The sequence below is a fragment of the Bacillus rossius genome, chromosome 1, assembly GCF_032445375.1.
Source record: "Bacillus rossius redtenbacheri isolate Brsri chromosome 1, Brsri_v3, whole genome shotgun sequence".
NCBI classification, from domain to species: Eukaryota; Metazoa; Arthropoda; class Insecta; order Phasmatodea; family Bacillidae; genus Bacillus; species Bacillus rossius.
In genome coordinates this window covers 378,924,373-378,939,524 of record NC_086330.1, presented here as the reverse complement: position 1 = coordinate 378,939,524, position 15,152 = coordinate 378,924,373, and the positions used below count along the sequence as shown (strand labels likewise).

General features: G+C 44.3%; 1 protein-coding gene across 1 annotated transcript in view; it reads left to right on the top strand.

Annotated features, from left to right (window-relative positions):
* The window catches only part of LOC134528573 (prostatic acid phosphatase-like), a 37,184-nt gene that overhangs the window by 19,298 nt on the left and 2,734 nt on the right, over positions 1 to 15,152 (top strand). Inside the window, exons 5-7 of the mRNA XM_063362315.1 lie at positions 3,828 to 3,945; positions 5,254 to 5,471; positions 9,799 to 9,985. Of these exons, the coding sequence (XP_063218385.1) occupies positions 3,828 to 3,945; positions 5,254 to 5,471; positions 9,799 to 9,985 (523 nt within the window). The remainder of the gene's footprint in view (positions 1 to 3,827; positions 3,946 to 5,253; positions 5,472 to 9,798; positions 9,986 to 15,152) is intronic.

Here is a 15,152-nt window from a genome sequence, read left to right as displayed (position 1 = left end):
GTGTCGACTAGAGCAGCCGCGGCTCGCCCGTCGACCTCCACGGGGATGCGCAGGAGGCTGTCCCGCGGGCGGGTCAGCTGGTACAGTTGGGGGGGGTCTTTCCCCTCCCGTGGCAACCGGGAGCGGTGTTTCTAATGCTCCGCCCCCGGGCTGGCGTTTCCCGGCGGTTTGTTCGCGCGAGGAGGTGGTAATGGGCAGTCCTTGTGCCAGTGGCGCGTACCATCTGGGCAACCTCGCTGGCACAGTGGTAGCCCCGGTACGTCCTGTGTTGCCGACCTGGTGGGTGTGGCGTTGGTTTGGGGCGTGTTTTCGATGGCTCGTCGCCGGGTCGGGGGCTGGGTATCAGCTCCCTCCTGTTGTGATGCCTGACTGAGGCGTCCCCGACTCGTGCCCGGTGTGCCCCGTTGCCAGAGGTCGCGCAGGTTCTGTTCGATGGCCGCTGCTTGTAGCACGTATTCCTCTACCGACTCTGGGCGACAACAACGCATGAAAGGCTGGAGGCCGGTGTGGAGTAACGCTGTAACAGTGGGTAGCGCTGTCGTGGGTCGAGCGTGCGGATTGACGCTCGCGAAGAGACGTAGTTTCCGTGCTACGAATTGTTCGGCCGTCTCGCTGTCCTTCTGCCGCTCGCCCTAGAACTGTGAGGTGCAGTCGACTAATGCCTGTTCAGTGTCGAATCGGCGGGTTAGTGCGCCGGCGAACTCCGTCCACAGCATGCCGAACCGTCCCCATATGTCCCACCATTCGTGGGCTGTGCCTCGCAGTTGTCCGCTGGCCTGTCCCGACCACTCGTCTACGGGTATACCTGCTCGGGTCAATCGCACTTCACAGTTTTCTACGAAACTTCGTGGGTCCTCATGTGTGAGGCCACCGAATTCAGGTAGTGTGAACTTGCTCTGACAACCTTGGGGGCGGTTGTACGTAACGAGGTTTGGGTCGGCAAGTGGCGTTGGCTGTTGTGCATGGTGTTCCTCTTTCGCGGCGTGTGTGCATGTCGTGCAGGTGGTCGGGCGAGTGCTCACCACGGTGGTGTTAGTTACTGTTTCCGTCTTTACGGTTGGTGCTTGGTTCTTCCCCGGGAACTGTCCGTCCCACGGCTGCACCCATGGGTGGTCGTGTGGGTCCTGACTGTGGGGGTTGCATTTGCAGGTCATGTACCATGGTCTCGATCCTGTCAGTAGATCTGTTCCCCTGGGCAGTAAGCACTGGGCGCATACAACGTCGGAGTTCCGGGTTTGCATGTTGCTCTAGTTATGGTGCGTGTTTAGCGGTGTTGGTCTGTGCCTCTCGCTCGCGGCTCTGTGTGCGCGGTGCAGGGTCGCGCTCGCCGGCTGGGCAGGTGCCCGGACAGCCGCACAAGGTGGAGGCCGAGAATGGCCGCAGCGGAGATGATGCGCAGATCGTTGTGCGCAGCGACGGCCGAGAGCGCCCGGACAGCCGCACAAAATGGAGGTCGAAAACTGTCCGCGTTGGGGAGGGGGTACGGAGGATCGTGCGAGGCAACGGGCGAGGGCGCCCGGACACTCGCACAAAGCGGAGGCCGATGATGGCCACTGCGGAGAGGGGGGTCGGGCTGTGACGTAGGCTTCTGCGTCGCGGCTGGCGCTGGAGTGCCGAGCGGGGTGGGGGGGGGGGGGGTTGAAGCCCCTTTGTCCGCTTGCTTCGTCGCGCCGGCCTGTCTGACCCTAATTACTTTTGCCTGTGCAAAATGGCCGTCCCGTGTCCGTGCTGTGGCTTGGCGTGGTCGGAAAAAAAAATTTATGATTTAATAATGGCTCAAATTTTCCATGTTTTCGTGAGAGTTCTTGTAATTTTGTGTGGAGAAAATCTTGATTTTTCTATCTTCGCCCCACGCAGCGGGCGCCAAATGCCGTCGTCCGGGGTCTCGGGTTCGAGTCCCGGTGCGATTCCTAGCGGGAGTGGCTGTTGCAAATGTAATGAGTCCGGGTGGGCGCCAGACTAGCTCTGGTGCTAGTCGGTAGTTGGGTCGTGGGGTCGATTGCCCTGCGTGGCCCACTAGGACCGTCGGCGATGTTGCGTGGGTTTAAGGAATTCCCTACTCGGCGGTGATTGGGGATAGCAGGTTTAAAGAAGCATACACTGAAATGAGGTAATAAATGACGGGCGTCATTTATTCAGGCGACGGTGGCTCTGGTGTAACTTTGTTGGTTACATGCCACGTCGTACAACAGGTGACGTCACAAGATACAAAAACTACACAATTACACGCAACTAAGTCTGAAAGTTACTTAATTAACGTGGCACAAGTTTACAAAAGGAATGTTACACGAGGTTGCGTTACACAAGTTTACGAATGTTACGTGGAGAGATGCGTCGCACAAGTTTACAAAAGAAATGTTACACGAGGTTGCGTTACACAAGTTTACGAATGTTACGTGGAGAGATGCGTCGCACAAGTTTACAAAAGAAATGTTACACGAGGTTGCGTTGCACAAGTTTACAAAGAAATGTTACAAAGTCACTAATTGTTCCGTATTATCGTGTCCCTAGGCGTTTCTGAGCTTGGCTGCTCAACGAGGGACGAGGGTGATTGGAGGCGGCCAATCCCGTAAATCTGCGTATCGAGGCGGTGCTCGCGTCCACGGCAGTGGAGCGCGGACCGCAGCTAAATTCGCTCAAAAGTTCCCTTACGGGGAGTGTCAGTGCCGGAGCGACTGAGTTTAACCAAAGTTCTGTCCTCGGGAGACGGCCCGTACCGGATACTGAACCTACCCCGCGGACCAAGTTGGGTGCAGGGGGGGGGGGTTTAGATTTATGCGGCCGGATTAGGTCCTGGACCGAAAAACTGGACCGGGTACACACGGAGAGATTATTAAAAAGGGGTTTTAAGAATGACTATATTTACCAGAAATGAACTCGGTGTGGACAAAGGATGATGTCTCTCCGTGGGACGTGCGTCCGCCCCGGTCCACGAGTCGCGCTGTACTGGCGTCATGTCATGGCGCCCGGCCGAGGCTCGGTGGCCCTCGCGCCAGGGTTGACCTCATTATGTTAGTTTCTGATATGATATGTTAATAAGAGAATTTAATGATGTTAAATTCTTACATTAATTATAAAAGCTGAATCAAGGTCATTCGTCCCTTCTACAAATGAAAGTTATTATATTTAAGAATTATTATGTTTGAATTTTTACGTCACACCAGCGACTGTTCGTCTCTTGTCGGATTGCTCTGGTGGGGTTAATGACGCAACACAAGGTTTGAATAATTATGTCATAAGGTCTGATTGACTGATTCAGGCAGAAGGCCGCCAGGGGAACACTCACACACGTATTGCTGTAGTTACACACGTGAGTGCCCAGGCACTCCTACGTCGCACTTTCGTTGACCAACTTCAAATAAATACGTAACACTGTTTAATAATCTATGTTTGCTTTTTAACGTGGTTGGTTTTAATGACGGTCTGTTTATTTTGGGGGGGCCGGGTTCTACCTTGGTTGCTGGTGGCTCGCCTGACTCGGGTGGGCCATGGCTAGGGGCGCATTCCGTTAGCGGGGTTGCATACTTGCAGTTGCAGTTCGGGCTTTAGGGTGGCCTTCGGTTGGACGACGTCAATATAACCTAACCTAACTTAACCTAGCCTAACCTAACCTAGTCTAACCTAACCTAGTCTAACCTAACCTAACCTTTGTGGCAGTCCTGCAATGACTTTTTTCGGCGTTAGTGTATTTCGGCATTGTGGTAATTCGGCGTTGTGGTACACAGCAGTTTTCTAGCTGTCGGGGTTGTGGTCAATTTGGCATTTCGGCGTTGTGGTATTTCAGCGTTATGGTGCGTCCCCTTACAAATCTTGTGTTACTGTTCCAGGCGAGCCTGAACCTGACGCTCCCGGAGTGGTCCTCGGAGGTGTACCCCGACACCCTGTCCTCCATCTGGGCGTGGACCAGGTGGCTGCCCACCCAGCTGCAGCAGAGATTCAGCTCCGGTGAGGGAGACAGCAACTACACTTACACGTGGCTCAAAGAGTCCTCGACGGACACTCGCTCAAAAATAATAAGTTCAAAAATATGTGTGCATTTAGTCTACGTGTGACAGAAGTGAAATTTATTACTTATTGGTTATTGATAGAGATAAATTACTACTATTTTAAATATAACAATATATATTATTTGAGGTTAATAGGAACGTGGGTATGATATTAAAAGAAATAACTATTTTCCACATGAATAAATAAATTGTAGATGCTTTGAATTCAAAAAAATATGTTTTCTCGTACTTTGATTTCACATCATTCTTAATTTGAAGCTTGCCGATTTAATTAGGTATTTTATGCAGCTTAACTAATTGTCCAATTTGATGTGTGTAGTCTGAGGCAGGTATCTGGCATGTTAAAGTGATAACATGGCATACGATAATGTTCTAGCTCAATGAACCTTTGCTGAGCCGCAGGCACACACAGCTACACTTCGATCGAGCAATATTCACACCTCTTTAATAAACTCATAACTGTAGCTCGTAAGAAGCTCGTAACTATGATACAGTGCGAGATTTAGTTAATCAAATAATAATTCGTGACAAAAAATTACCCATGTTAAACTAAAGCGTGAAATGCAGATATATTTAGTTACACAGATAAAACAATACACACATAACACTGTTTAACAATACATTTAATAAAATATGAAATAATATTTTAATTCGAATATTATCCATGTTTACGGTGCATAACCATAACCTCAAACCCCGCCTTGTTGTACTCTGCCCAAATACTCCCTAAAGTCGGGGTAGCGTCAGGTGCAGGCGGGTCCCTACTGCCACGATCTGTTCAACCTGAGCCGCACGCCACCATGTGGAGTCCGCTCAAGGCTGCTCCAGCGATCGCTGACCGCGCCAACGGTCCCGGAGTGGGGATAGTGCGAAGTACACCTCCAAGAAACCCCCAAGAAAGTCTGCGTCATTTGTACCTTTCCCTGCCGTCTCCTCTATTGGTTCCCCCACCACGTACCCAACTATTCCCCTCCTCACCCGGTCCCCCCACCACAACCCACATGCGATCGAAATTTTCGTAACGTTCGAAAATTGTTTCTCCCTCAGCAAATAAGTTTGACTTCAAAATTCCATCCCGCACTGTGATGCATTTAATTTATAATAAGATCAAATGTGAAAAGTTTGAGATAGCTCCGAAAAAATGCACACTGATTGTGTAACATGTATGAAAAAAAAAATATTTGAGGTGATCTGTCCACTCTATTACCAAACACAGTTGGAGACAAGCAGTGTGACCGTGACACAGGCGGCCTGATCCGCGAGCTGACGAAGCGCATGGAGCAGGCGGCAGATGGCAGCAGCAGCAGCGGTGGCGACAGGAAGATGTACCTGTACTCGGCCCACGACACCAACATCGTGAACCTGCTGTCCTCGCTGCAGGCCTTCAACTTCATCGCGGTGCCCTTCACCGCCGCCGTGATGCTGGAGCTGCGGAGACTGTCCGCGGGCGACTATGCTGTGGCGGTGACTCTCTTTTCATATGTCTGGGTTTAAGTGGGAGCAGTAAGAACTGAAACACTCCATCTTGGTTTCAACAATTTCCAGGCCATTAACATTTGATTTTCAAAATCTGCCTTCTTTAAAGCACAATATGCCAGAGGCGTCCCAAAAGTAATGATAGTGAGTTCAGTACCATCCACTAAAGCCTGTGTCACACGATGTAAGAGTTTCATACAGACTCCGCTAGAAGCTTCCAGCACAACTGCTAGGCAAGCCTCCATGGCAGCATGTGTGAATGTTTCCATGGAAGAAACTATCATAAGAAGAAATGTGACTTGTGTAGGCCTAACGTTTGAAAATAGCTTTCTTTTTTTTTATTTAATACTTTTTTTTATTGTACAAACATGGTGTTTATCATAATGCTGTAACTACTTCAATAGATCACATGTTCACTGAATTTAAAATCAATAATCAAGAAAACTTCAGTCCCTCCAAAATAAAATTACCATCTTCAACACTAGAGGGACACTACCACTTAATTCTGATTGGATAAAACTTCCACTTTCTACGAAACCTTCCAAAGAAATTCTATCACGACGATTCAAAAAACTTCCATTAAAATGGCCAGCACTCTGCTAATTCTTCCACAGAACCATTCATACCTACTGTCATGGTAGACCTACCAAGGAAACTACCATCGTGTGATAAGGTCTTAAGCGCTGTGGTGGGTCATATCGAGGGATGAAGAGGGAGGCAGGGTCCTCAGGTAGAGGTTCCGACCACCTGTCGGTAGATTTGCGACCTTCTGTCGAGAGAGTTTCAATTACACGTGTGTGTTATATATTCTGGTCGTCAAAAGGCAATACATAGCGTTCCATCGAACAGGGTTAAGCAATTAAATTTTGCGCGAAACTCAATAAATCTGGACCGAGAAATCCCTGAACGATTGGGGAAGAAAGTTTTGAAGATGAGGCCGCAGATCGCCTCTTCATGGAAACTTCATCAATACAACGTGCCTGCCACACTACACACAAATTCTAGCGCTCTGACATTTTTTTTTCTTTTCCCCAAGCTGAAATTGTATTTCAAGGGGACTCATTTTTGGACAATCGAGAGCATTCAGCAAGCTATGAATTCACACATTGCTATGAAGAGTGGAATAATCGCTGTACCTACTGTATAGCTTCTCAAGGATCATACTTTGAATTGTAATTTTTTTTTCAATAAAAGTGAATTTTTTAAAATAACTTTCATTACTATTAGAATGCGACATTTATAAACACAATGACAAAGAGAATAACCCCACGATGATATTAAACTGATAAAATTGACAGCACAACGATAACACATAGACGCACAGACGAACGCAGTGATGTGATAAAACATATTTTCTCGACACCTCAATGACGACGGCACAGATGAACACAGGAGGCATCCTAATAAGACACTACAGTTGCGACGTTTCGGGAACTCAGCTCTGTTCCCGTCCTCAGGCACAAATTGGTGTCTTAGGAAGCCTGTGCTGTCATTATTGTGCTGTCATGTCACAGAGTTGTCCATTTTATTTGTTTAATATCATCGTTGGTTTATTCTGTTTGTAGTTGTGTTGTGAAAGGTTTTATTTTTGTTTTTATTTACTGATCTTCATGCTACTGTCTCCTCGTCGTCAGCCCACTCTATCCATCTGTGCAGTAATAATTATAAAACCATTTAGTTTCACTGTGTGTTTTTAATTCGTTACATCAACAGATTGTTTTCAGTGTGGTCCCATATTTATCTTTCTTCGTCAGTTATTGAGGTCTATTATGACACACAGTGTAATCAGCAATGGTACATGTCCCAAATAACATCCCAAATAAATCTTGCCTTTGCAAGAACCATGCAAAGAACATGTGCGAGTGTAGTGTCGTACCCAGGGGTGGCCACATCTGCATGATTACTGTGGCCGGCAGTTATCTTGGCGTCTCTCAGCGCGGTGGTGCGGGGACAGCGGGACCGGAGAAAGAAGAGGGGGTAAGCAGGCGACACGTAGCCGAGAGCCGTGTAGTGGCTGTTAGGAAAATATCGCCCTTCAGTGTATACCCAAAAATGGAAGGCGAAGGTGGCAGCTCGCAGAGGCGCGGTAAAGTGATACATAGCGGAGACCGGGAAATAATAAAAACCGTGATGCAGTTTTGTGTCTGCTCGAGCCTTTACAGACGGCAAGAGCAGCGAAGTACACGGGTGTGAGTGAACGGTCCATAGTCAGGATTCGTAAAGTCAGCAAAGAACGACCACATGACCCACAGACTACGCCAGAAAAAACAGGTATTTTAAGTATTTAATAAACAATGGAAATATATCTTTACTACGTTACTGTTACGTAGTGTATAGTGGAGTAAAATATTTGGGCAGTTAGGGCGTGTGTGAGTTGGGCGGCTATTAACAAGTAAGGTCTTGATAGCCTATTGTGGAGAAATGATGAGTATGAAGCGTTGACGAAATGACAGAACGGGGAAAACGGCATTACCTAGAGAAAGTAATAAGAATAGTAATAATAGTAATTAATTTTAACTTAATTTTGTTTTTCGTCACCTAATACAATCAATTATCATGGAAAGAGAACTTCACACTTAAATTAAACAAATCATATAATATATATGAGGGTTTGAAGGTTATAATATGCATTCTAAAGTGGAAGTACAATGCAAATTGTATTTACATTTATAATAAATAATCGATTATAGGTGCATTAAAATATAAAGCCACACATACACAAGCGTTTTTTAAATGCCATTAACGTTCGTAGTCAGGTGTTTCCTAAACGACTCGCATGCAGATAAAGCAGCAAATATAACATAACAAGCTCCATGTTTACTTAAATGTACATCCAGCGCTAAATGGAACGTTTTAGGTACGGAAACCAGAGAACGATAAGGGCTAGACTGGCTCCTGCGTCATCAACTGTGAGATAGCTTTCGCGCGGAGAGCTACAATTGCGTAATGTTTTGGTCGTTTGCTTTTTATTGTAACACTTTTGTTTTAATTAACTTTGAGAACACAATGAATTGAGAAGCATAGTTTTAAATTTATTTTACATACTAAGTGACCTAGTTTTACAAAATAAATCGTGTCTGGTTTTCGCTAGTTACTGCGTTAACATTTCAATTAGTTTTGGTTAGCATAATAATTAGCACACACCGTAAGTATATTTGATGGGACAAAGTAAAACGTTGCACTTTTCCTGACAGATGAGTACAAATATTCGAGCACAACCACTGCAATTTACACAATGTTACACTTACGTAGTACAAGTACAATTCATAGGATTTCTCACTTTTGGTTTGGTAACCCAGCGCTCTTAGCCAAAATGCCTTACCGCCCTGGGGGCCCCACGGACGTGGATACAGACTTACGTAGTGTAGGAAGTCACGCGCCGAATGTATTCTGTTCTGCTAGTACAAACCTGGCCGCTGACCTTGACAATAGGGTATCGCTTCCTCTTCGCCCTCCCCTCCCCTCAAGTCAGGACTAGGGAGTTCAGACGCCAAGATATCTGCCGGGCATAGTATGTCACCACTCTGGAGTCTAGTCCGACGCCACAGTTCGCGACCGCCCCACTTACACGATCATATTACACAGCCACAATGAGTGCTAACTGGCAGCACGACGGGAAACGTGCCCCACCCTTGCATAGTAGAACTTCTACCACGCCCCACTCTTCTTCCAGGACCATCCTTCTATTCCTGTAATCCACCTGCTTGTAATAATGCATGACCTTTGCATCCCGCATGTATGTGCCCAGGGTTTTCCCTCTGTCTATGGAGGTTTTACCTGGGCCCAACTTATCTAGTTTTAGTCTAGAATTACGAGTGAGGGGAGTTAGTCATGGCGAAAACGTCTGCCATGGCTGGCCAATCCCCTCCTAGCACATGATGCACGTGACCCTATCTGCATGGTTAAAAACCCGCATGTTTAGAGCGTATAGGGCTTGCCCTGAGACGCACTTAGAGTCTTCCCTACCTAGACCCCTCCCTTACACACTTAGTTTTAACTTAGGTTAGGAAAAAAAAAACGTTAGTGTGTGAGGACTTTTTTTTCCCCAGCTTATTGTTGTGCCAAAATTGGATGGTCGCCAATAACATTGGCTGAAAAGTGTAGTATTTTCATTGTGGAAACAGTTCCAAATGACTGCTTTTTGAAAGTGAATGGTTTTGACGACCGAGATTCTAAATCATACTTTCCTACAATCATCTAACGTAATCAAACACCATTTCCGCAATTTTTTTGGTGCGGGACAATATGACATTTACTTACTCCGTGGTCGTGCCGCTGTGGCACACTCAAGCTGGGAGTTTGCTCTGCCCGGCAGATGTGGTACCGGAACACGACCGCCCACGAGCCGTACCTGCTGACGGTGAGAGGCTGCGAGCCGCTGTGCCCGCTGGAGCGCTTCGTCAACATCACCGCTCCGCTGGTGCCCACCGACTACGCCCAGGAGTGCTGCCAGAAGCTACCCAGCGGCTACAAGGCGCAGCTGGACAAGCCGTCGGTGGACAGTGAGTACACGCCCGCGATCTGATTACGAACACGCTTATGAACGGTAAACATCGAAGGACGTGGAGATTCCAGCAGGGAAAAAATTGTGTGATTACAAACACAACATTTTCGTCAAAATCCGACCAATTATGCCAATCTGACAGTGTGTATATATATACGCACACACTCACACACACACACACACACACACACACACACCTAAGCTGACCCGGCAAACGTTGTTTTGCCATATAAATTATTTCTAGGGAATTTCTACCTGCAGTACCCGGCGTTGCCCGGGCTGAACACAGGGTGTATGGGACCTTTTTCGAAATAAGATGTAGTTAGTAATTGTCTTCTTAATTTCAATGTCAAGTGTGCAAAATAATTTATATCACTTTCAGATCCCGACAGACGTTCTGCCAGTGTATAGTTATTTACCTGTACCTATATATCTAAAAATTGGTGGTCTGTATGTAGTCTAGACTCTATAAAGCACTATAGAAAAAAGCTTAAAAATAAGAGATTACTAATATTGAAAAGATTCCATTATCTAGCTAATGCTCGGCATGCATTGTAATGCCTCATTCAGTTTTGTTTTGTAATATGTTTGAAGTAGTTACACATATACAAATCATCTATCCATCTCTCTAAACATATATTTATCTCTATCTACATCTTTACATATCTATGTATCTCTCTATCGCTATGTATCTCTTTATATCTACATATTTACATATATACCTCACACAATCTCTATCTCTTCTATATATAAATCTATAAATAGCTCTATACATCTATATATCTCTTTATCTAACCCATTTCATTCTATATACCTCGCTCTATCTCAACTTATCTCTCTGTCTCTCTCTATCTCACTCGATATATATATCACTCTATCTCTGACTCTCTTTTATATTTAAATAAATGAATTTCATATTAATATGTGGTATATGTGTTCATCCAGGTAATGAGCTCGCTGTAGGCGGGGAAGTTTGATCAAGTGTTAATTGATCAGCTATCGACCGGGGTTGAATAATATAAAATTCTATTAAAAATTAGGGGTTGGTGATAGAAGGGTGAAAATGTAGGGTTGTATGTATTTTTAATGCCACATTATAAAAAAAAATAAGATAAAAATTTTTGTCCAAAAAATTAAAAAAAAAAAATGTTTGGGGTGGACAACCCTTATCACTTAGGGGTGTGAAAAATAGATAGTAGCCGATTCTCAGACCTACTGAATATGCATAAAAAATTTGATAAAAATCGGTCCAGCCGTTTCGGAGGAGTATGATAACTAACACTGTGACACCAGAATTTTATATATAAGATGACGCCACTCCCGCTGCCTGGTTTTAGCTTTTTAATTAATTATTAGTATTGTAAAATATCTCAGGGTTTTTAACGGGGGTTCGGCCTCGTGGCTGCAGGCAGGAGTGCGTCTCGGAGTTTGAAAATTACGTTCAGAAATTACCTGGGCTGTTTAGGCCACCCAGGACGCCTTGAAAATAATTAATAAACAGATTATCAGAACACTGCACTTTATTCAACGTCGATACACTGGATGGTCCTGTTACTGGCCGCGTCCGTTGTCGTACCGCTGTGACACACGTAAACGCCAGCGAATAATACGCGCGACCAGGATAGATTGCAAAGTGAATCGACGGGTTGAAGCTGTGGCTACGTGTCTCTGAGTAAGATTCAGCATACAGTCACGGAGTTGTGGTTGCAACAAATTATATAGAAAAGTAAACGAATAGCGAAGTCCCTGTGATTAGGGTAGTTTGCAGTCTAACCTGCGACAAAACTAAAGTCTCGAAAAATTACGTGATCACGTCAGTGTGCGACGTATACGTAAAACTTCAATGAATGGCAAGATAGTCACTTGAACACACGTTACAAATTGCAGTAAAATATAAAGACAGTTACAATACGAAAGTTAGTCAGTATTTCACAAGATTCTCGACTATAACAATTAATTGGCTCCTGGAGCCGAAAACTGCGTGCCAATATTACGCGGTCCTTAAACTGGACATGGCCTTACGTATTACGTTAAAAATCCCTATAGGGAATAAAATATTAAGTTAAGTGTCGCACGAAGTATCGTGCGACTTAAGTGGGGTCGGCGCCGAGCTAATTGAAAGGTTTGTAGAAACTTACACTATTGCTGAAATATGAAGAGAAACTAGAAGTGCTGGCCCGACGTTCGCGGCGCGTCCGACCCCTGAGAGCCCCTGTTGAAGACTGAGCGCGAGACCGCCCGGCGGCCTCGCGCCTAAACTCGTGGAACGCGGGAAAACCGACCCGACCAGTTTTGGACTTAGAAACAAATTATACAACATATGCTTATAAGACAATTAGACATAATTACCCTTACATGAACCCTTCTTTTAAATTGTTATTAATTTGGTTGTTCTAATTAACAAAATAGTCAAGTGTTTAATTAGGCGCATTGCCACACCCGGCCGGGCGCTGTCGTCGTCGCGGCGTTCGTTGCGGTGCACTTTCTTACACTTTGTGAAGATCACGCTCGGGCGTGTTCGTCGCACTTCGGAGCCAGTGTTGTTGTGGCATAACGACCTTTGCGGACCAGAGGGAGCACCGGCGGTTGGCGTCAAAGATATGTAAGTAGTATGCAAATGGAGACCCGGGGACAGGGTCCAGGGTTCGGTGACTGGTGCCGAACCACCATCTTGGATTGTGACGTCACGGCGGCCATTTTTGACCCAAAAATTCCTCAAAATTACTCAAAAATGACTCCAAATGACTCAAAAATTCTCGTTTTGAGGAAAAATATCTCGTTTTCTTCCACAAAAGTTCGAAAATTAGGATTTCGAAAAACCTCAAAGTACTTTTGCCTTAGAAAGAACACAAATTCCTAAAAGCGGCTTAAAAGTCCTAAGAGCTAGCCGCTCTAAGCCGCTGATGTCATCTAGGACTATGACGTCACCGTTGCAATTTCCGTTACGGCCGCCATATTGAAAATCTTTATTTATTATCCGATTTTAAAGAAAAAAATTTAAAATTCATAAAAAATCAATTAATAAAATTTTAATAAAAAATATTAAAAAAAAAAAACACTTTTACGAGTCCTCAGTTCGAACCCGTCGAGTGCAAAAAAAATGGCGACAAGCTCCTTCCTCCATAGTGGCTGCTGGCAGAATGACCCCCACCACTTATATCAAAGTATATATATATCGTCACCTAGTATGACATCATGTCCGCCATCTTGAAAATCCATAATTTGTATGTTAGAAAATAGGGAAAATATTTAAAAATCATTAAAAAATTAATCAATCGAATTGAATAATAAAAATTTAATAAAATATTACTTAAAAACCATCGTTGCACATATTGTTACGGTCGCAATATTGAATTATATAAATTTTGCACTTTTCGTTACGTCCGCCATCTTGATTGAGTACGATGTCATCGTTACACTTTATGTTACGACCACCATATTGGATCCTATTAATGTTGCAATTCGCATTACGGCCTCCATCTTGAAAATCCGTAATTTCAATTCTATAAATTCCGAAATTATTCCAAAAAATATTTTAAAAATTGCATACTTTAAATGTTTAGTTATTTAAACGATTTCAGTCCTCGGTTCGATTTCCGGCGAGAGTAAACCAGTAATTTATTAATATATTTAAATAATTCTCAATAAAAGTAATAAAAATGCTTTACACCACACATGCGACATTTTGAATTATGTCACTACTGTATAAATTATCTTTACGGACGCCATTTTGAAAATCTTTATTTATTATCCGATTTTAATGAAAAAATGTTCAAAATTAATCAAAAAAATTAACTTACTAGAATACTGATTGATTAGATCGATTCCCGACCTTGGTTCGAAACCGGTAAGAGCAAAAAATAAAAAAAGACAGATAATTCCTCCACGGTAGCCGCAGGCAGACTAACCTCCTACCACCAATACCAAGGTATATATTGTCAGCTGGTATGACGTCATGCCCGCCATCTTGTCTACATCTGCTGGAGGCCACCATCTTGTTTTCGTCTGTTAGAGTGTGCTAGCACCATGTTAATATAATTTTCTGTTCACCATACCTTTGTCCTCAACTGTTAGCATTGAACTTTGACCTTGACCTTGAAATTTGATCTTGACCTTAAAATTTGACCTTGGAATTTGACTTTGACCTTGACGACTATCATGGATCCGACATTTTATGTTCAGTACATGCTACCAGGAGCTACCACCTGCTAGAGGACATTGCCACCATCTGGTTTTCGTCTGCTGAAGGACACCATCTTGTGTGTACTCGTCTTATAGAGTACATTACCATCATGCTAGTTTTATTCTAACCCGCTAGAGTGCAGTAATCATTTATTATTACTGAGGTGCCCACCATCTTGAAATTTTGGTGCCATATTGGAATCGTGTAATTATTTAGCTAGAAATTCGGGAAAAATTACAAAATTCACCAAAAAATTTACAATTAATTTACAAATTGATTCGATCAGTTCCTGTCCTTGGTTAGAAACTTGAACAGTTACAAGTGTAACTAAACGTTAAATAAATTCTATATTCTGTTTTCCATTACCTTTCGCGGAGTTTATTTATAATTAACTCTACAAAAACAACTCAAGACAATTAACCTGACCAACGAATTAAATATGTTATCGATAAGCAAACCATTTCTTGAAGTAGTCAGTGGCATTGCAGTTAAACCTTAAAAGTTTCAGTTCTGCAATCAATTAAATTCTCCTTATTTGTACAACCCAAAAACGTTAAAAATGTAACTTTGACAATGACGTCGTCACGACCATAGCCTCTAAGCCCGTGCTCGGCACCGCTAGTACCAGATCCCGTTTTCGGAGCGCACCCCTAGCCCAGCCGGAATGAGTCAGGCGAGCGCCTCGGGCGTGACCCCACTAGACTCAAATAAACTTCAGGGCACGAAACCCCGGAGGCACGACCCCATAAAACAATTAAGGAACAAGACATTAGGTTACAATTATTAATTTACAGGCATTAAACAAGTGCATCGTAGCTACTCCGAGCACCACATGCACGGAGTAGACAACGAACCTCATTACCAGTCACCGCGGCCACTGGCTTTAATTAAAGTGCCCGTGACAATGATCGAGTCAGATTAGGAGAAATCCAACTAGAACAGTTCCAGTGAGATAATAAGTTAATAAATTTACAGTCGCCAA